This window comes from Apteryx mantelli, chromosome 7 (assembly GCF_036417845.1).
Source record: "Apteryx mantelli isolate bAptMan1 chromosome 7, bAptMan1.hap1, whole genome shotgun sequence".
Classification (NCBI taxonomy): Eukaryota; Metazoa; Chordata; class Aves; order Apterygiformes; family Apterygidae; genus Apteryx; species Apteryx mantelli.
In genome coordinates, this window is record NC_089984.1 from 22148713 (window position 1) to 22170752 (window position 22040).

Consider the following 22040-nt stretch of genomic DNA (forward strand, 5'->3'; position numbering starts at 1 on the left):
CAAAGTTGTTAGAGTGCTAGTGTCTTTTATTTTCCCTCAGGAGCAGCGCTGGTCCCCTATGGACTACCATGTATTAGAGAACTGTTCCGCTTTCTTATCTCACTCACAAACCCTAATGACCGCCACAACTCTGATGTGATGATCCATATGGGGCTGCAGCTGCTAACTGTTGCTCTGGAGTCGGCCCCCATTGCAAACTGCCAGTCCCTCTTGGGACTTGTGAAGGAAGAGTTGTGCCGGCACCTGTTTCAAGTAAGTCTGGCTTATCCTAGCATGGGATATGGCGCTGAGGATTTAGATACTGATTTGGATTAAATAGTCTATTGGAATTTAGTATGCTGAGGTTTGACAGGTCTCAGTCCTCAAATGAGTTCTCTGCTACATTGCAGTGAGAGTTCTGAGTTGCATCAGTGAAACAGTGGTCTTGATAATATGTATCAATAACCTGTGTTGCAGGTTTGAGATAACTGCAGGTTCTGAAATAATTATGGTTGCAAGTTACCAGCTTAGTAGTAGGCAGGATCTTTCTAATAACCAGCTATTAATTTCAGAAGGACCATCTTGAAGGCAGGTCTTCTCCCAAGTTATTTCACCACTAAGGGGATCTGTGAGCTTACCAAAAGAACAGAGTTGTAGTAGGAAATCAGTGCTACTTGTAAGCAGAAGGGAAGTAAGTACATTCATCCTCATTCACAGAAAGACCAGGAGGTTAAATAAGGGATTGTTTTCTGAAATAACATTGCTGTGGGAAGCCATGTGTGGATCTCGGGGGGCTGCAGTGTCACAGTACTGCTACTCATAGTACATGATGACTAGTCTTTGTAATTCTTGGGGGCGTTTTTTGTTTCTTGTTCAGCTACTGAGTGTTGAACGGCTCAATCTGTATGCAACCTCCCTCAGGGTATGCTTTCTTCTCTTTGAGAGCATGAGAGAGCATCTGAAATTCCAGTTGGAGGTGAGTTTTTGAGTATCACTGGGTGCCTAGTAATAGTTCTTTGGACAAATGCATACTGCCAAGGCAGTAAGAGGCAGTCTAAATACCAGTTTATGTATAAATGCCTCAGTAGTTTGTGGGTGGGCTGTGCAGGCCTTTTCTTGTTGAGATAATAAAATGTCTTTGAAACTGGTGTGTACTACATTGCCTTTCTCCTACCATTCTTTAGAATGGTAAATCCAGGAATCCAGATTCACTGAATGGTAGAACCATTTGAAACCTGTTTTACAACCTCCTGCAGAATGAGCTACCATTAAATATGCAGTGTGACATATCATGTGGGAAGATGAAGCTCAAATCTGTTTTGCAGCCCTCAAAGCTATTCACTGTCCTGCTTTCCTTTTTCTTTCCCTAAACTGAGCTGCCCTGTGTTTCTGCCAGATGTATGTCAAGAAGTTGATGGAAATAATCACTGTGGAAAACCCAAAGATGCCCTATGAAATGAAGGAGATGGCTTTGGAAGCCATAGTTCACCTGTGGCGGATTCCCAGTTTCGCTACTGAGCTCTACATTAACTACGACTGTGACTACTACTGTGCCAACCTCTTCGAGGAGCTCACCAAGCTGCTCTCCAAGGTGCTGAATGGGCTGGGCTTGCACTACCTCGCCAGCCTTCTGCCACGAGGGTAGGAGGGTTGCAGAAAGGGAGGCTGCCAAGTCAGAAGAAGGTTAAGCACAGAAGCAGGACTTGGGAGTGGATGGAAGATTTCGGATAAGTAGGTTGTAGAGATGAAGAATGCATTTAACATTTGGAGGCAGAAGAGAAGAGATTTAAACTATTAAGTGTATGCTCAAAAGCCTTGTTTGGAAAGTTTTGGATGTTCTGTTGTGTGCTCTTGGGTTCCCAAAGCAGTGAGGGAAACTCCTTTCTCCATCATGGAGAGGCATAAAAGTTGTCTAATATTTATTTATTTTATTTCCCAGAATGCCTTTCCTGTTTCTGGACAACTGTATACTGTCCATCTGCTGTCTCTGGAAGCATTGTTGACAGTGATAAATAGCACAGAGGCACATTGCCAGGCCAAAGTGCTGAGCAGCATCCATCAACAAGAGAAGGAAGTTGCCAAACCTAATACAGAAGCCGTGAACAGCACCAAAGAAACAAGCAATAGTAAGACCCCTTGCTTTGATATTTTGATATTAACTCAGTCTTGTGCTAATCCTGCAGATCTCATTTTGGTAGCTCATGTGATAAGCTTCTTAAATATATGGTTTTGGTCTTCCAGTTGCATGTTTTATGACTAGCTGTCAGAGCAGGGCCCCAGAGAGGCCTGGTCTCTGTTGCGAATATCAGAGAGACACAGTCCACTTTTCCAGAGTGATATTATGCCTCTTTTCCTTTCCAGACTTTACTTGTTAGAGGATTTAGAAATTTCTTAGGGATGGAATACTCGTAACAATCTTAAGCACAAAAATGTTCCCTTTTTTGTTAACTTCAAAAAAGGGAATATGTAATTTTAATCTTGCTTTGGTTATTGTTCTAAATCTTGCCTTGGTCAAGTCAGCACATGCTTTTTGTCTTCACCAGGGGAAAGAAATTACCAAGCTTTATTTTGCTTGTTATGTGCTTGTGGATAAGACCAGATTCTTTTGGCCAGCAACTTCTGTGACCAAGATTTATTTGTATCTATTTGAGCGTTAGTGGGCAGAGCCATTTCTGCCCTTACTTCATTTGTATTATCTGTGAAGTGAGATGAATGACTACCGTGTTTCCTGTTTTGCTGTGCATCAGAGTAATGATAGTAATCAAACTACTTTGTCTTTCACCCATTGCGTGGAAAGAATGAGGTATCTAGTTTTTGGGTTAAACCTCTCCCCAGCACTTGTTCCCTGGATGTTCATTTGAGCGTACAATATGGTGGAAGTAAAATCTACAGATAATGAAATGTGCCCCTCATGTGAAGCTTCATTTAAATGCCATTTCAAGACTGACAGTCCAAAAAGAAGGATGGTATGCTGTGGAGTTCAGGTAGACAAAATACTGAGAAATCACCATTACTGTGGGGGAAATAACTCAGTCCTTTGAATAAGCACATATTCAATTCAGAATGGTCACTTTTCTCTTTTTCTTTTAGTAGCTTTTTTCCTAGGCTTATGGGTCTATGTGTTTTTTTGTTTTAACTTCTACAGATAATGAGAGAGTGCTCAGTGAGGGAAAATGTTCTAGTGCGGTTGCTGAGCCGGCTGGGGCATGTCCTCCCACCAGTGGGTGCCTTATGGCTGACCAGATGAAGCAGGGATGCATGGCACTGGAAGGAGGAAGTGAGGCAGGTAATAGTCTGCAGGACGCTGACTCCTACTGAATGTGTATGTGCTGAGAATGGTCCTGATATTTGCTGTCTGACTTCAGTATATCATAGCTCACTATAGCTATTACGTGTTTGTAATTAGATTAGAAAGAGGTATGTGGTGAATATTCATTTATTGTGTGTGTGATATATGCCTGCTATAGTTACCTTACTTCTGGAAGGGGGTTTAGTTTGGTGGGCCACTTTGGGGCAGGGGTGTGTAAAATTCATCCCTATGCTAGTGTTTTTAAGGTAATCAAGGGCTGTCCAGGGGATCAGTAATGTAAATAGTCACAATAGCCAGGAAATTAAATCTTGTGGATGTATGAAGTTGTCCAGGTCAAGAAGCTACTATGCAATTATGCTGCATAAAATTTGGGTGGAGGAATGTTGTGGCTGGATAGTAGGGAGAGTGTGACTACCATTTGCAGGGCAATGCATTGGAGCAAGACTCTGACTGAAGGTTATGAGTGGGGCACTATAGTGGGCTGAGTGCCACTCTGGAAATGGATTTGGCTGTAATGACCCTTTGTCCTTCTAGCTGAGAAGAGTGTCTCCAGGAAGCCTACTCGATTTTCATGTGTCCTTCCAAGCCCTCAGGAGCTTATGCAGATTAAGAACAAAAAGAAGGTATGATTGGGAGTGTACTACAAATGTACTTCTGAATGTTTTCCTTATTTCCTCTCCTATGTGCATTTTGCCTGACTGGTCATATCTTAGAAATTTTGAGTTCCAGTCTGTTGATATGAATTAAATAGTCACTCATCGAAAATTCTACTACATGGCAGAGACAACAGTGATTATTACTTGTTCTGGTTATTTGGTTGTGCTAAGAATTAAAAGAGGTGTTGGGGAAATTTCATGGCACAATTTGTAAGCTAGATCCATCTGACTTCCGTCTGGGAAAGTTGCTGGATCTAATTTGCATTATATGGTGATAATCAGGCATCTCCATCAAAAAGGGCAGGTTGCCTACTCTTATAAAACCTGTTCGTGGGGACCATATCTAGAGGCCAGTAGTGGAAGTGACAGTCTAGCCAACTATCTTCTTTTGTTTATTCTCATCTTTTTCATGAAGATGACTGAAAAAATTATGGCTTGATTATGGCAAAGCCATTCTTTGTCTACATGTCTGTTTCTTTGAATCTCAGTAATCCGAGTTACAGTCTAAACTTTGTGCAGCTTTCCTATTACCTGAGCTGTTTCTAGTCCAGATGTACTGTTGGCAAAGGTGCTCTATGCTGGTGGGTTTGAATTTATCTGCCATCTTGTGTCAAACCTCAAGTATGGCATGCTTGTTCACCTCAGGAGGCAGTGGATGAATTTGATGTGTAAAGTCCCTATAGGTAACATGGGACAATTTTTTTTATTCACAGATGCTCTTGTATAGATTTTGTTTTCTTCACACAACATATGTGAGGTAGTTAGGAGGTTATTAAGTGAGAAATTACAAAGTTTCAGTATGGCAATAACAAATTTATTCTGGAGGAAACATGAGTGACTTTGGCAAGTAGGGGGTAAAGGAGCCTGATGATATGGTGAAAAACAGATGTGTGTCTTTGGTTGAATGATTCACTGGTGGTTAAAGAGACAGTTTGTTGATTTGTATCTGGCTAAAAGGCTTCTAACTTTTCTCTCCACAGTAGGTGATGTTATTTTACATTATTGTAAGGGAAGGGTTGTCATGTTTTCCTTCAGTGTTTTCGTTTAAATAAGTTTAAGAAGTGCAGAAATCTCTAACTACTAGCATGCTAGTCTGTGCTTTGTGATTCACTGTGGCTGCTTCTGGGTCTGAATGTAGTTTAAGGGATTGATTTATCTCTAGAAAGTCTGCTGCAGTACCAAAGAACTCAGTTCCTTTCCTACAACATAGTGCTGTGGTGGATAACAGGCAGTGTTGACTGCCTCAGCTGCAAGGAGAGGGGGAAAGTGCTTGGCAGCACAGTCTCCAAAGGAACCACTCAGTTTTGGCATTAACTAATTTCTAAGAAATGAATATTGACGGAGTTGCTATTTCGTTTGCAAGCCTTTGTCTTGCATTAAATCTAGGTTTTGCTGATGGATGTTACATGAAAGTCAATTGCTGAAAAGGTAGCCTGTATAGTACTTCCATTGCTTTAACTGAAGACCTCTAGTAACAGACTCCAGTTTTCCTGTGCTGGAAAACAAGATTAGGAGAAATCAAGAGCATTGCCAGTGGCAGTGTGATTTTCTTAAAGTTTCAGGTGATCCTAGAAAAAGCACATGGCCTCACACTACAGCAGAGGGCAGAAAGAAATCCAAAAGTCTTTGTTAGACTGCCTGGGAAAGATTCTTTCCTGACCCTAAATTTAGTAATGGTTTCATCCTGAGCATGTGAACAAGGCAAACAAAACAGCAACTTAAGAAACGTCAATGCTGACATGGCACCAGCATGTTCTATTTCCTTTAATCTCTCAAATACCAAAAATTGCCACAGCTGGAAGGGTAAAAAAGCTAAACAAAAAGAGAAACCAAATTGTGCATCAAAGGTAAAGATTTCTTCCGTGATTCCAAAGACAATGAACAGAAGCTCTGAAGCCTGGGACTGACATGATTAATGCAGTGTGAAATGCCAGCAGTCTGGTCTCCTTTCAGATGCTCTTGAGAAGTATAACATGTTCATAGGCTTGTCTTACAGGCTTTATTGCAGAACAGAAATGCCCCTACTGTGTCATACAGTCCCTTCAGTCCTGTCATACTGGGGCAGCACATGTTTATTCTCTGTTGCACGCTCATTGCATCTCTCTGCACTCCTTGCTGTTATGTATTTCACTGCAGCTTGAGGATGTTCACACAGGCATGCTTGCAGGGGGGCAGAGAGGGGAGGGGTGGTGGCTTCTGAGATATGAGAACCCAGGGGAGCTAGTAATCATGGTGGTCACGAATTTAGTTCACTAGGTCATCACTACCAGTTTGATGGTAATAGGAGTTAACGGGGAACTGACATTTATTCTGGTGCCTTAGTAAAGTTCATACAGTTGTTTGTGCTTTTGGTTTTTCTGAACGCCACCAGAACCTTCAGTTAACCCTTTCTCAGTCAGATGTTTTCTTACACTGTGGCTGTGGTACAGTCCTATTTCTTAAAATAAGAATCAGGCAGAGCAGAGTAGCTGACTTCTCTTCAAAACCAAAAATGCACCTGTTCTTCCCAAACCACTGATAGCCTTGTCATGCTGGAGTACCAGCTGCTCTTGGGAGCATGCCTTGCTAGCAGAATGTTTTCTAGTTCTTAGTTTAGGCTTTCACAGCACTTTTTCCTTGCGCCTGCTGAATAAGTGCTGAGGATTCTTGCTGTATGTCTCCTGGCAGTGAGGTAGAGTACGAGAGTCAAAGGGGGCCGAGGAAGGCATGGAGCAGTGCTGCTGTTGTAACTGGGCAGGTCTGGTCTCCTTGCCACATGTTTGGGGCTCATCAGAGACCTTCCTCTGCTCTATTTACATTACAGAGCAGATGGGGCATTCTGAGTAGCAGAGCTAATCACTGAGTGAGACTTCAGAGCTTTTCAAAGATGGTAGCTCATGCTTGCTCTGTTCTGTATCATTTAATATGGATTCCTTGTGATGACTACAGGTTTTCTGACCTTGGTTAGCCTTCTTGCTGTATCACACAGTACAATAAGCTTGATCATGCTAAAGTTAATTTATTTTCTATTGTGCTTTTGGTTCAAACACCAAAAGCAATCTTAATGCCCCTTTTCGAAATTCTAATTATTAGAATGTCTTCTTCAGCTCCTGATAACTGGCACAGAGCAGTTCAACCAAAAGCCAAAGAAAGGGATACAGTTTCTGCAGGAGAAGAACCTTCTTGCCACCCCTATCGACAACAATGAGGTGGCCAGGTGGCTACGGGAAAATCCTCGCCTGGACAAGAAGATGATTGGGGAATTTGTGAGTGACCGTAAAAACATAGACTTGCTGGAGAGCTTTGTGGGGTGAGTATCTTTCTTTATCTCTTTAATCAGAAAGGGGTGCAAGTTCAAGAGTTTAGTGATGCATTAAAAGGAAGTAGAACAGCAGCTGCTGGAGCCGTGGGATCTGTATTGCTTGTTTCTCTGTGTACCAGCACACCTTAATACTGTGTATCTCTTCCGTTCAGTTAGCACCTTCGATACATATAGTAGTATGATACTGAAGCTTCTTTCTGTAATTCCAGTCTCTATGAAGGCTGCAGAGATGATTACAGACATCATCAGCTGTATGACTGTTGGCTCTGTTTTATTGCGTCTGCCTGTTGCACATGATATATTTCTTCTTTCCTCACCCTCATATCTTTACTGTCTGCCCTCTGTGAAATCTGGCATTCTGATGGTGAACCAGACAAGACTGCAGTCAGTAAGTTTCTCCTACCTTTCCCATTCTGTTTGTTTCTCATTGCTTTTTCATTCTTCTTGCAGGACTTTCAGCTTCCAAGGTTTAAGGCTGGATGAAGCTTTACGACTTTATCTAGAGGCCTTCAGGTTACCAGGAGAGGCGCCTGTAATCCAGAGGCTGTTGGAAGCCTTCACAGAGCATTGGCGGGTGTGTACTTGGTGGGAAGACAGGCTCAAACACTGTGTTTTTTCTTGTGTGTCTGCTTGCCATGATGGACTTGTCAGATCGTACTGGCTGTATAAGCTTGCAGTGTCCTGCAGGCAGCAGCTGTTTTGTAGGAGGTGGCACATGGGTTTCCAGGGTGCTTTTTGAAAACTGGTGCTGAAGCCTGGTGGTTTTTTTGTTAGTCCAAGAAATGATTCAGTAGTGCAGGAGAAAAGTGGTTCTCTTGGATCACTGATATCCCCGTTCCTGTAGGACTGAATTGTGTCTACATTTTCTTTTCAGAAATCAAATGGGTCCCCATTTGCTAACAGTGATGCCTGCTTTGCCCTGGCTTATGCAGTTATTATGCTGAACACTGACCAGCACAACCATAATGTCCGCAAGCAGAACGTCCCAATGACTCTGGAGGTGGGTGTTACGAGCGTGGGCACTTTTCTCTAGTTTTGGTAGTGGTAGTATCTGCTTTTTATATTAGTGACATTTTCTCTTTTGTTTTTCCCTGTCATTCATCACTCTTGTATACAATAAGTTGGTGTGCAGTACTGGAGTTGAACACAGTTGGAGAGGAGGGATGGGGGAAAGGGACAGTCTGAAGAAATGCAAGCTAGCAGATAACGTGTCAGGTTAGCCAAGAGGCTTGAGTGTGTGTGAACAAACCAGATCATAAATCATAGTAAGAGTGAGAAGATTGATTAATAGGAGAAGAGTTGTTGAACCACTTTGAACCAATTTGAGTTCAAGTCCTGCCAGTGTTCATGCACTGGTACAGACATGTTGTTCTGATGTCCAGCCTCAGCTAAGCATGTGTAGTGTTACCTCTGTTCTTTCCCTGTGAGCAAAAAGGAGGACTACTGCACACTGCTGTGCCCCTAACATTAGCATTTACAGTCCTTGCACTCTAAGGCTGCACATGGAGGAACACAGGGAAATCACTTCTGGATCCTGTGAAAAGCAAGTGGAGTACTGACTGGAGCCAAGCACTTAAAGCAGGAGATGTTAAGAGAGTTACCTTGGTGTTAATCGTAATTTTTTCAGGAGTTTCGGAAGAACCTGAAGGGCGTGAATGGAGGCAAAGACTTTGAACAGGACATATTGGAAGACATGTACCATGCCATCAAGTAAGAATCAACCTGTCATTGCTTCCTTGTGTGCAGAGAGCAAGCTAGAGCTGTTTGGTGTGTAAGAGCTCTGGAGAGTACTAAGAGGGCAGTCATGTGCCAGTTTGCCTCAGACTACCTTCCAGCTCCATAAGGGGGTGTGGTAACAAGCCTGTCACAGTGAGTGCACTGGATTTATATCTTTGGATTCTTGCCATGGTATTTTTATCCACAGAGCTTAAGCTAAAGTTAAAAAATACATAACTTGAAACTTGCAAAGAATGGCAGAGCAAGAGCAGCACATGTGAAATGCTGTAAGTAAGAGTCCTTTCTCCTCCAGGCCAGGCTTTTAGACTTCTTTAGAACTTTGTATGTAGTATCTCATCCCCAGGACAGCAGTGGTGCCCTGACATAACATGTCCAGGTCTGAGTTTCATATGTTCTGCTTTTGGGTTCTTCATACGAGATGGCTGTCTGCTCCTAGTCTCTTCTCCCAGCCCTGAAGCTCTTGGCCCACTGACCAGTATCTGGGGAGGCTTCCTGATGGCCAAAGCCTTTTTGTGCACAGACTAGCTCTGGGTGGACAGCTTTAATGGCTTAGAAATCTATCCCATCACAGTAAATTCAAGCCTAGCCAGTTTGAAATTGAGAGGATTACACCTCTGAGGAGGCAGGATGTGACTTGGACTCTCAGCTGTTTTCAGTTCACTGTTGGAGGCAGTGGCTCTGTCAGGAAGGAGGGCAGAATGGTTAGACTAGGCTTCTGTTTTGAGCCTCCTCCAGAAGGAAGGTGAGGATGCTGCCTGTACTGAGTATCTAGAAATTCTTTGAGAGATGGCTCTAACTTTTGACTAGAGCTCTAGCTTAGATTGATCTCTCACCTGAGGGCGTTCTTAATGTTTTAAGTAGTATCCAGAGAATATTCACATATCTTTCAGCTGTCTAGTGCCTCTGACTCAATCTATTCCCTGCTCTCCTCCCTTCACCAGATACTTCAGCTTTTTCAGTACATTCACATTTCAGTGGCTAAGGCAACTGGTGTACCATTTCGGTTTTGCTCCATTTCAGAGAGATTGCCTCAGTGTCATAATTGAGATTGAGGGATAGTTTTCCTTGTATGGTCAGGAAAAAAAATTCAGGCTACAATCTGTACAGAATAGTGCACGATCTCTTCAGAATCTCAGCATTTCACTTTTGTGCACAGAATTCATTTTCTGACACTTTTCAAGTAAATCCATTCACTTATTTCTGTTAATATTAATCAAAAATAGTTTCTTGGAAAAAAATTATTACTGACTGAACACATTTTCCTGTGTAACTTCAGTAATGATTGCTCTTGTCAAAATATGCATGCAGCTGCAACTGAAATAGTTTATTTCTTATGCATAAACCAAGTTTCTTTTTTATAGTTGTTAGCTTGTGAATTTTGCTTCCTTGGCAATTGAAGTACATTATTTTTTCAGATTGTTGCAGAAAGAACTCTACTTTTCAAGTTGCCTGCCATCTACTGTTCTTAGTAGATCTGAGACTGTCCTCAGTTAATTGGTCATTTGGAGACGGCTCTCTCTTAAGCAATGCCCCACAAGTGGGGGAGTATGTATTTAGGCCTAGATATATTTTTAACCCAGGATTGCAAATACTACTATGCATTAATCATGATTGTTTTATTACTGCATAGCTTCAATCCAGTAAGAGTAAGGGGCTGTAGTACCCTGGTTATGAATTACCCATCATACATGTAGTTTCAATTTTTAGCTTTAATTTTGTACTTCTTGGATTTCTGGAGTTTGATTTTTGGCATAGTTAAAATATTTGCATTGTTCTTTATCCAGTTGCTCATGTCTATTCTCACTGCAGTAGTATAATAACTTAGTTTTTGTCTGTGGTGATGGGATATGCAGAGTGTTCCAACAAGGCAAGGCATGAAGGAGTGAAGAAGAATGATTAATGCTACTATGCTAGTGTTCTGTCCAAAATTTCCCATCATTTAACTGCAGTATGTGATACACTTTTCACCTGTAGTTTTAGATAGCTGCTTCTTCACTACCAGTCTTACTCGGTTGCTGCTGGGTGCTGCTGAGAGCCACTGTACTCCATAGTCAAGGTATCAGAAAGGAGCAGGAGAGGCTGACAGGCCTGGGAAGGTAGAATGTTTCAGGAGCCGGCAAAGTGACTCCAGAGTAGGTATTGCTCACACTTTGGGACCATTTTATGAAAGGTGCTGTCTAAATGTTAGGTTTGGCTCAGAATGAAAAATCTAACCTTTCTGCATTCCTGTCTGGTAGAAATGATGAGATAGTGATGCCAGAAGAACAGACGGGCCTGGTGAAGGAAAACTATATCTGGAATGTCTTGCTACATCGTGGTGCCACTGATGAGGGAATATTTCTCCATGTGCCTCCTGGAAGCTATGACCATGATCTCTTCACCATGACATGGGGGCCAACCATTGCAGCCCTTTCTTATGTTTTTGACAAGAGCTTAGAAGAAACAATCATCCAGAAGGCTATCTCTGGTTTCAGGTAACTCTCTCACATTGATGAGGCCCAGAAAGATTTCAGTCTGGCTGGTGTATCATGCCTGCCTGCTAGAGAGATCACAGTGAATATCAACCATTACTTTTCCTACAGTTGAAGGGCATTTTCTTGTGACCTACAGTCCTCTGGTTTTGTTCTAGTATTTCTAGTGATTCATTTCATGTAGGCCTCTCTTGGTGGCACTCACTTTTTGGCTTGACTGCTACATTGTAGTAAATAAAAGTGCTCAGGGTATATATTTTTAAACTCCAACCTGGTCACATTTAAAAGACTTGCTGACATAGCTATGCCGCTTAGAAGTGCGGGGGAGGAAAAATCACTCTTAACTGGCACAGTGATGCTGGCAGAATTCCTGTATATCAGCAAAATCTCTCTTGAGTGGGGCCATAGGTGTGGCTGAATGGGATGAGGACATTTTTTTGGACGATCAGTATTCAGAAATCTTGCTATCTATTAGAAACCTCATTGGAATGATATTTGGTCGTGCTTGAATTCAGGCCAAAACATGCCTTTAAGCATAGTTTTAAAGCCCTGTTAATATACTACAGTAGCCAGGATCTCTTGGAAACTAGAATTTCTACACTACTGCCAATCTTAGAAACTCTCCTTTATGTCAAGACATGAAATTAGGGATATTAACTCAGCTGCAGGAAGCCTGTCTGTTTGGACTTTCTTCTTGAAAGTGTTCCCTGAATCAGCACAGACAAATATTAAGGTTCCAGGATCTCAGTGGATCTGATGATGGGGATTTTGACTGCCTGAGGGAGACTGCTGTGCATGAACATTCATTATAAGTGGGTGGAGAGGAAGGTCTGAAACCTAAGTGAAGAGGTTATCTGACTTGCTGTTCTGCAGAGAGAAGTGCCTGTGCTGTATTGTTACGTTGTTTCTCATTTTCTTCTTCCCCCAGGAAATGTGCAATGATTTCTGCTCACTATGGCCTGAGTGATGTGTTTGACAATCTCATAATTTCTCTCTGCAAGTTTACAGCCCTCAGCAGCGAGGTAAGATTGCATGGCGAGGAAAGAAGCATGGCTCCTAGTGTGTTGGAGCTCTCTTCTTCTCTGTTACGCAGTGGTATTTATTTGTTTAGTTATCACAGTATCTGTAGATATCTATTCCCCCCGCCCAGAGTTTTCTGGGGGAGGTGAAGAAGCAGGTAGTAAAGTAGGGCTTCCATAATACAGATTTAAATACACAAATTTCCTTCTACTTATTGCACAGGTGCCAGTTTGTGCAGAGCAGAATACCATGATGCAGAAGTGTGTATTCTACCTACTTGGTCTCAGGAAACTTAAATCTTACTGTGATCAAGATAGTGATCATCCGTGATCCCAAGCAAGTTTATGCATTTCAGCTATTAGATATTTAATTATAGGGCTTGTACGATGTCAAGAGGAACTGTTTTGTGACCTAATCTTCCAAAGTGTAGAGGCTATGCATCTACCCAGCATAAAGGGATTGGAAAAAAACAAATGCTCTGGATTGTCACTTGTCCAGAGTCTGGTAATAAGAACAGCAGAGGTGGCCCAACTTTTACCAAGCACTAAAGACTATGTCTGTGAATTGTATTGTGAGAATGAATTCATCATATGGTAATTGATGTAAGCTTTTTTTTCTCAAATCTGTTTGTGGTGCAGTATCAGCTTGTTTTCTCCAAAGCGTTTGATAGATAGTGGCAGATCATGCTGTGTGCTAGGAAGAAAAAAGCAACTCCTTTCAAAGGTCGGAACTTGCAAAGAAGTCCACAGCATTGTTTTGAGAAACTACACAAGACCCATAGTGATCAGAATAGTGTGCAAACACACAAAAAGGGAAACAAGATCATTCAAGACTTAAAGCAGGGGAGTAAAAAGATCAGGACAAGTGATTTTTGAAATCCCTTAAAAGGGTAGAAGGAGGAGAGAAATGATCCTGTGAATTAATCCAGTTAACAGAATTAGGCTACTCTGAAACCATAAATTCTTTCTATAGGGAAACTGAACTGTCTGGACTGGAGGTTTTATGTCACTTGCATCCTGGCACTGGTAGCAGTGAAAGAGTACCTGTCTGACTATTAAAAGACAAAGAAATCCCAAATGATGGGGTTACTTTAGATTCCCTCTTCCTCTGCAGCTTACAACAGTAAAGATAAAATACTTGATCCTCTCCAGGCATACCAAACCTTGAGACTACCAATAGATAATACAAGCAGAGGAATGTCTGCCGTGAAACAAATGCTTCTTCTGTATAAATCTGTGTCAAACAACTAGACTAAGCCCTCAGAGGCACCAGCTATTACCAGCTGCATCCCATCTAGTTGCGAGACTGGAATATGGAGCAGTCTTAGGTCTGTGTAAATTAAGCAAGTATGTCTCTTGGTGATGATGTAGAATCAGGGACTTCTGGGTATGAACAGTTCTTATCTTTGGATGGATTCCAACCACACCAATTACATTCTGCTGCTGTAAATTCCTGTAAGGCTTGGAGACAGTAGAGGAATCACAGAATCGCAGAATGGTTGAGGTTGGAAGGGACCTCTGGAGATCATCTAGTGCAATCTCCCCTGCTCAAGCAGGGTCACCTAAAGCACATTGCCCAGGACCCTATCCAGACAGCTTTTGAATATCTCCAAGAATACAACTGAACAAATATTTGAGATGCAGTCTGGTGGAAGGGGAGAAGGAGGGGCTGTACTCAGGGGCTGAGGAAACAAAACAAAGAGCAACTGCTAGAAAGCAAGGAAAGAACATTATAGTGTCGCTAAGCTGCTAGTCCCTTGCCAATTTAGATCATTCTAGTGTTCAGGTGTCCTCTCTGAGTACTGCAGTTGTTATGCATGGCCACTTTGGCTGAAAGCAGAGGAGTGGGAAGGAATATGGAGGGGGTTAACAGGTTTAAGAAGAGCAAGTGTCTTGATTCTTGATTCACAGGTAACATCCAGATTGACTTTACGTATAAGTTGTAGCAAAACCCCTGTGTGTTCTGATACTGGTTGTCGTAGCTTGTTGCCACACTGCAAAACTAGGGATATTGCTATTTGCACAATGAGAGTCTAGTGGTATGTGTGTTCATGTGATTTCCCCATAGCAACAATGGGGAAAAAACACACTGGTTGTCACACTTCTGCCAAGCTTCTGGCCTGGCACTTCTAATGCATATCACCTCTAGATCAAAGACCCATTTTGATCCTAGCTCTGCCAGTAGTGGGGCTGAAGCAAGAACTAATTTACAAGATAGCTGTTGAATGAAGGAATTACAGGATGGGGCATATCTATTTTCTGGTCTTCAGGTCTGAGATTTGAAGAGAGACTTTTCCAATCCTTCCTATCTTTTATCTTCTCTCTCCTTTTCTTAATGAAGGAATTAGGTATGGTTTTTGTCCACATAAGCAAGAGAATGGCAAAGTCCATCTCTTATCAAAAGGAGCACTGCAATGAGCTTAAGCAACTCTGTAGAAATATGGAGCTTATTATTATGTCTGATACTAGTTCATATGGTTGCTGGGACTTTTTTGTTTTGGGGGAGGTTTTTTGGCAGCATGCATTTGGTTGGTTTAAATATTTTTAGCATGCTTTTTGTATTTTGAATAGCTGTGGTATATTGAACAGGTTTTGGAGGAATTGTGGTCCAGCAATTGCTGGCAGACTGTATGTCAGGATTCATCACTTCTGCTTGGAACCTGGCTGTTAACTAGTGGTGAGAATAGCTTTGTAAGTCACTGATAGTTTTTGCTATGGTTTCCTTCTCCAATGGTAGTGTGGAATAATTGCTGCCTCCCAGAGGAGCTGTGATACTGAAAGTCTTTTGTAGAAGACTTTGATCCTGAAATGAGTTTCCGTAGTACAATAAATTAGTGTTAGCGAGTTTTCAGCAAGCACTTTCAGAATGCTCTGTATCATTGTCATTCTTGGTGAGCTACGTCTAGGTCTCTCAGTGATTCAGCTTGTATCACGTAAGCCACCTTGTCTTCATTTTTCTGCAAAGCATGAACTAAGGAGTTAACTAAGGAGTTATCCACAGTGTTGTACACAGAGTCGTTGTCCTTCCCGTAACCAATTCTGAACAGTCTGCCCTAATTTGTGTTGAAGAAGAAACATCTCTTGCTGACGAACTGCCACCCCTTTTTCTTCCCTGCAGTCTATTGAGAACCTGCCCACTGTTTTTGGAAGTAATCCCAAGGCCCATATTGCAGCGAAGACTGTGTTTCACTTGGCCCATCGCCACGGTGACATTCTGCGAGAGGGCTGGAAAAACATCATGGAGGCCATGCTACAGCTTTTCCGAGCAGAGCTGCTGCCCAAGGCCATGGTGGAGGTAATAACAGCCAGCTCATTGCTAATTGAAGATGGGGATTGGGAAGCTGGCCTTGCAGAGAACCAGTCCAAAGGGGAGGAGTGTTCTCATGCAAAGGCCTGACTTTGGTAGAGTGTGTACAGAGCAAGAGAGCCTGCAAAGGGCTCAGCGCTCGAGTTACATGCAGGCTCCAGCTTCTTTCACAGGGTTCATTTTTTTTCTTGTTTTTATTGGGTTTGAGAAATTCCAGCGTTTGTTTTATTTTAGTAGATTTTGACTGTTGTGCACAAAAGGCATGTGACATAGGTATGAAGTGTTAGAGTACAACACTGGCGTTGCCGAACAGGAGGCACACTTGATTAAAGGGTGGGGGGGGGTGAGAGAGTGAGTTGGTTGGCAATACATGGGAAGTTGGGTATAGCATTTCAGCATTAAGTGAAATGTTACAGGTGCAACAAAAACAGGTTACAAAGAAGTAGGCAGTTGAACATGTTCTGGTCTGTCTTCAAGGTCGAAGACTTTGTGGATCCCAATGGCAAAATCTCTCTGCAGCGTGAGGAGACACCATCTAACCGGTGAGTGAGGCAGATGGCCCAGGCAGGTGCTTTTTTTTTTCTTCTTTTTTTTGTCTAATACCAGTGCTGGAGAATAAAATATATGACTTCTTGTGGTCTTGCTGATGCTGGTGTCTTCTAATTGCAGTGGTGAATCTACAGTGCTGAGTTTTGTTAGTTGGCTCACCCTCAGTGGCACAGAACAATCTGGTATGAGAGGGCCATCTACAGAGACGCAGGAGGCAAAGCGAACAGCTCTGGAGTGCATAAAGGTAATGCATAGGCTATAGAAGAATCTGCTTTTGTACATGGTAACAGTGCTGTGTGGATAATATGCTCCAGTCTATGGGCATATGGGGCCTTTCTAAGGGGCAGGGAGCTATCCGTTAAAATCTGTCTAGCACTGATCAAATCTATTGGGGTAATTGGTCCTAACTGAGTGAACTAGTTGGCAGAAGTTTTCCTCCAGGTTAGAGTGTTGAAGCCACACTCTGTGTCTCCCCAGAAACAAGCTGTGTTTCTGGAGGGATCTGTTCATGTCTTCCCCACCCCCAAACATACAGTCCTCTTTTCTATCTTTTGCAGCAATGTGATCCTGAGAAGTTGATCACAGAAAGCAAGTTCCTCCAACTTGAGTCCCTCCAGGAGCTCATGAAGGTGAGAGATATTGGGCAAGGGACAGGACTGGTGATGGGAAAGGTATGCTGTGTGTGGTCATGGATATGTGCCATGTATTTGCCCAGCTCCTCTGTCCTCACAGGAGGTCTTGGGCTTGCTCAATATTTGGAGCCAGTCATTAGTTCAGCTGTTACATGTAACTTCTGTGCAGGAAGCCACAATTGCTTTAGTAGCAGAGGAAAACACTGATTTGTGGAACACGTCCTAATTTAGGGAGATCAGGGTAAGTGTCTGAAAATATTTGTAGCTCTGTGTAGGAGCTTAAGTCGTAAGTTGTACTTTTCACCTTTTCTGGTGTGCCATATGCCTAATGAGGCATTGGAAAAGGCCAGTTTAGATGCAGGAGTTGTGCACAGAAGTATTTGACCCTGTTCTTCTAAGTAGTGTGGTACCTGTCTTCTCTATAATAAAGCTGGACTCACTAGCCTTTGGGCTAGAGAGACTCATCTCCCTGGGGTAGGATGGTTACTTACCTGGTGCTGGTGGTGGCTCTTCAGGCTGGTGTGGAGTTTGACACTCTTCAGGCTGTGGTATGAATCTCTGCCAGCAGCTGACTGGAAGCTTGTTGGTGTGTAGCAGGGAAACCCCTTCCAAAAGCCAATAGTGCAGTGCAACGCTGTCAGTCATGCTGTGTGGGTTGGCAATGTGCTGCCTAATTTCATAGCACTTCAAAGCCCAAGCACCTTTCCCTCCAGACCCTTGTAGTTTAAATTCACTGGCTTCATCATAGTTTGTCTGAGCCCATGACACTATTAAGACTTTTGCTAAAACAAAGGAAAGATTGGTTTATTAAAGCTTACTGCAGAGGTTCAGAAGAGCAGGTACTGAGTTTCAAAATAAATATTACAAGTGAGTAAACCCCAAACAGTTAAGCCAGAACTTGCTACTTAGCTCACACAAAGACCTTGCTGGCCCACCTGGAGAAGTGTTGACTCAGTTTGCATATGCCATCCCTGCCACCTCAATTTTGAATGAACATTTTGCTGTGACTCCTGTTATGCCTCCCTTACTTCATCTGTGAGCTGATGGCTTGAGGACACTTGCAATATTTGTAGTGCTTCTTAGGTATGTCTCCTTTTCTTTACTTCACATTTTGTTAGCAAGAAGCTGTTGGGCTTTGGAATTCCTCCCCATAAGAGAGACTTCATCATAGTTTAACATCTTAAGTTCATAATGCAGCTTGCATTAATAAAAAGTATAATTTTCCATATGTTTAGCTTAGCACCTAGTTTCCAATGCATTTTTGATAGATTACACATGACCACCTCAGGCACTGGAGTGCAGTTTTACTCAGACTCACAGCATGCTTTTGGACCTCACTGACACTTTTGGGGGTTTGTGGGTCACAAATGATTCCTGGCTTTTCTAGGCTCTAATCTCTGACTCCTGATGAGGAGACATATGATGAAGAGGATGCTGCTTTCTGCTTGGAGATGCTTCTGAGGATTGTGCTGGAGAACAGGTAGGACCTTGAAATACATGCAGACTCCCTATAAATGTCCCTGCTTTACTGCAGCTGTTGCCTAGGTCCAGGGAATGAGTTCCTTATGTGCTTGCTTTGCCAGCTTAAGCAGCATGTGGTTGTAATTTCAGGGCTTAGCAATTCCACTCCAGCATGTGTAAACAGAGAGACTATTCACCCATGAATTATTGCTTGGTACCCTGAGATTTGAAGAACACAAACTAAACTCTAGAGGGAGAATGGGTTCTCCCACCTGGTTGCTTCATGAATAATGAAGTAAATAAGAAGCTTGTGGGCCTTGTTATTTCTGTGTGTCTGCTAGTATATGTCCCTGCTTGAGCTTTTCATTGAAGTGATGAAACACTGGGTTGTCTGTTGTTCTGGGAGAGGTAACTGGATCCTGCTTGTCTCATCTCCTTTCATTCTGCCCTTTCCCTCCTCCTTGTTATGGCTAGGGACCGTGTGACCTGTGTATGGCAGACTGTTCGAGACCACCTCTATCATCTCTGCGTTCATGCAGTGGAGTTCTGCTTCCTGGTGGAGAGGGCAGTGGTGGGGCTGCTGAGACTGGCAATTCGGCTCCTTCGTCGGGAAGAAATCAGTGCACAGGTAAGGGATTTATGAAGGACAGTCACTGGGCTTGTGGCTATGCTTGGCAACCCAGGAAACCAATTGCTGTTGTACAGACCCACATTTAACCTCTCTACTGCAGGTGACAACAGAACAGCAGTTGTAAATAGTATTAAACAAATGAGGGGCACTTTGGCGAATGGAGTGTAAATAATGGGGTCTGTTATTCTTGCTGTCTCCCTCCCTGGCCAGGTTCTCCTCTCATTACGTATCCTGCTCATGATGAAGCCAAATGTGCTTTCCAGAGTTAGCCATGAGGTTGCCTATGGCCTCCATGAACTGTTGAAGACCAATGCTGCCAACATTCACGCTGGGGATGACTGGTACACACTCTTCACCCTCCTGGAGTGTATTGGGTCTGGAGTGAAGCCGCCTGCAGCCCTGCAGGTTACAGCAAGGGCAGATAATGACACAGGTAAGACAGGCCAGCTTTTGCTAGGAAATCTGATGCCCTGCCTGCCAGATAAGCAGCTGCTTCCTCAAGCTTTTCAATTAGCAAAGGGCACTGCAAGAAAACAAAGCTGATATTAAACTACATTAGCAGGATTAAAGACCAGCACCTGCTGTTCACTCGTACCCCATGGTCTGTCCCTGTCTCTACTTTGCCATCTCTTCCTACTCCCTGAGCAGCAGTCCAGGTGCTAGTCCCTGGGGGAGCAGTGGGAGGAAAACTGATATCAGTTGTAGCAGCTGTAGAAGGTCTTTGCTCTGCCCAAAGAGTATTTTCTGGTGGTTGTGGTCTGGTGCCTTGGGTAATATAGCCTTAATCTCTCATCTGGGTGTGTAATGTAAACCCAGCTGTTGTTTCTGTCATGCTTGCTTCTCTTGTGAGACTGACTCCTTTCTATCCCCCTTTTAAGGATCTTACTCAGGGAGCTGTTTTTTAAACTTTTCTTTTCAAATCCATTTGTATTTAGAGTGCCTGAGCCATTCTCCCAAGATTAACCCACTATTTCCCACTTCTCTTGACTGTGTTAGGAGACTGTCCTTTCAGCAAACTCTGTTTGTGTTCCCCTTCAGCCAGCTGGCAGTGTATTTGAGGTTGACAGCTTCAGACTTCTAAAGAAAACACCACAGACTTTTCTAGAGGATTTCATTTTTCTCTGCTTTTCTAGATCTAGCTTGCTAGGTCCTGGTACTTTGTGCTAACTAGCTTGGGGAAACCTGATCTTGCAAAGCTAGGAAGGTCAAACCCATATGGCCTTTGCCTTCTGGGGCTAATGCTGGGCTGTTCTCCCAGGTCTTTTTTACTGCTTTTATCTTTGCTGCTTGAGCAAACTATTTGACTGTGGCACCTTGCAGAATCAGAACATTATTTTTCATTAACTCTTTCAGAAAATGTTTAATGTGCTGTGCTCACAATTTTCTTCTCATGAGTTTCTAGATATTGTTGAATCATGGAGAGAATAAATTTGTTGCTTCTAAATCAAATTATATTAGTGGCTTAAATTTGGCCCTTGAAGGGATTTCTCTGCTTGGGATATGTGAAATTTAGGGTTACCCTAAAGTTCAGGGAAGGGAGATCTGACAGATGTGGAACATGCTAATGTTGATTGCTGTCCATGAGCAAGACTTTACCAGTATTGGTGTGGAGTGGCCTGAGTGACCTCAGAGGCCCCATCTAGCTCATGTCATTCTGTGTTGCACTTTTGGAGTTGCTCTGGTTCAACCTAGGACCTCCAGTAGTTCTTAAAGTGTGTAGTGCATCTGATTCTTCCACCAGTGTCAAAACATTGGACTTTCTGCTATTTAAAATCTACAGTCAGGGACAAGTGACATGGCAGAGGATGGTATGCCCCTTCCCCCTAAAGGGGAAAGCCAAACATACCTAATGGGAAGAAACAGTGCCAAAGGTCTATTTCTTGCCATTTTCTATGCATGCTGCTGTGATAGTTATCCTTCCTCTCCCAGTAGGAGAGGTCTGGCCCAGTTTCTTCCAGCACCCACTGGTAGTTCTGAGCTGACTCTGCTCTGACTAATCTAGATTGGTTCTCCATTAATCCCACAGCTCCTCACTGGAGTTCTTGATTTGGCTTTGGTCTTAAACCCATGCCTTGTGTCTTGAAGGTGCTCAGTCGGACAGTGAGGTCTCCTCCTCCTACCACCCAAGTGATATGAGCCTGGACCGTGGCTACACCTCTGATTCAGAGGTTTACACAGACCATGGGAAGCAAGGCAAGATGCATCGCTCAGTGACAGATGTGGATATGATGAACAGTGGCTGGCTAGTGGTGAGTAATGGATGGGCCTCTGGTGCCTGAAATAGACTACTCCTAGTGTGGGTGTGGGAAGAGGATGTGGTAGGGAAAGAAAAAATAAGACAGTAAAAAAGAGCACTGAGATGAGTTGACAATGTAAAGGGAGGATGGGGAAGAGATGCAGGTAGAGAGTGGAAGGCTAGGAGGCAAGCGTGGAAGAAAAAGAAATGAGTCCTGCTAAAGCAGTATCACCCGTTGGTTTCAGAAGAAAGGCATTCCAGCATGTGCATGATGTGCTGCTTGTTACTTTCCTCTCCTGTTACCTTCTTGCTGTGCCTTGCAGGTGGGGAAGGATGACATTGACACCTCCAGACCCAGTGCTGGGCTCAACAGGCTGGGGCCGTCTCCTCTCGTCAATCAGTACAGCCTGACTGTGGGGCTGGACTTGGGCCCTCATGATACAAAGTCTCTCATGAAGTGCGTGGAGTCCCTGTCCTTCATCGTGCGAGATGCTGCCCATGTGACACCTGAGAACTTCGAGCTCTGTGTCAAAACCATCCGCATCTTTGTGGAGGCGAGCTTGAATGGGGGTGAGGTGGCCCTTGGTTTCACAACTAAGATTAGGCTTGGTGTGGGCCAAGCAGCAAGCAGGGGTGTGTGAAGTACACTGCCAGGGAATGAGTCCTCCATCTCCAGAAAATGGTTTCCTGTGAGAATAATTTTCTGGCTCCTGCTAGCAGGAGGGACCTTATTCCTATCCCTGTCTCTGGA

The 22040-nt window shown here is 43.2% G+C and overlaps 1 protein-coding gene across 1 annotated transcript in view; it reads left to right on the plus strand.

Annotated features, from left to right (window-relative positions):
• Positions 1-22040, plus strand: part of GBF1 (golgi brefeldin A resistant guanine nucleotide exchange factor 1) — a 115593-nt gene that overhangs the window by 87523 nt on the left and 6030 nt on the right. The window contains 22 exon segments of the mRNA XM_067299981.1: positions 41-252; positions 857-955; positions 1376-1570; positions 1919-2105; positions 3125-3265; positions 3824-3912; positions 7032-7234; positions 7697-7820; positions 8121-8246; positions 8874-8956; positions 11221-11457; positions 12383-12476; positions 15592-15768; positions 16258-16322; positions 16450-16573; positions 16887-16958; positions 18349-18354; positions 18356-18441; positions 18897-19050; positions 19264-19486; positions 21139-21302; positions 21613-21859. Of these exon segments, the coding sequence (XP_067156082.1) occupies positions 41-252; positions 857-955; positions 1376-1570; positions 1919-2105; positions 3125-3265; positions 3824-3912; positions 7032-7234; positions 7697-7820; positions 8121-8246; positions 8874-8956; positions 11221-11457; positions 12383-12476; positions 15592-15768; positions 16258-16322; positions 16450-16573; positions 16887-16958; positions 18349-18354; positions 18356-18441; positions 18897-19050; positions 19264-19486; positions 21139-21302; positions 21613-21859 (3108 nt within the window).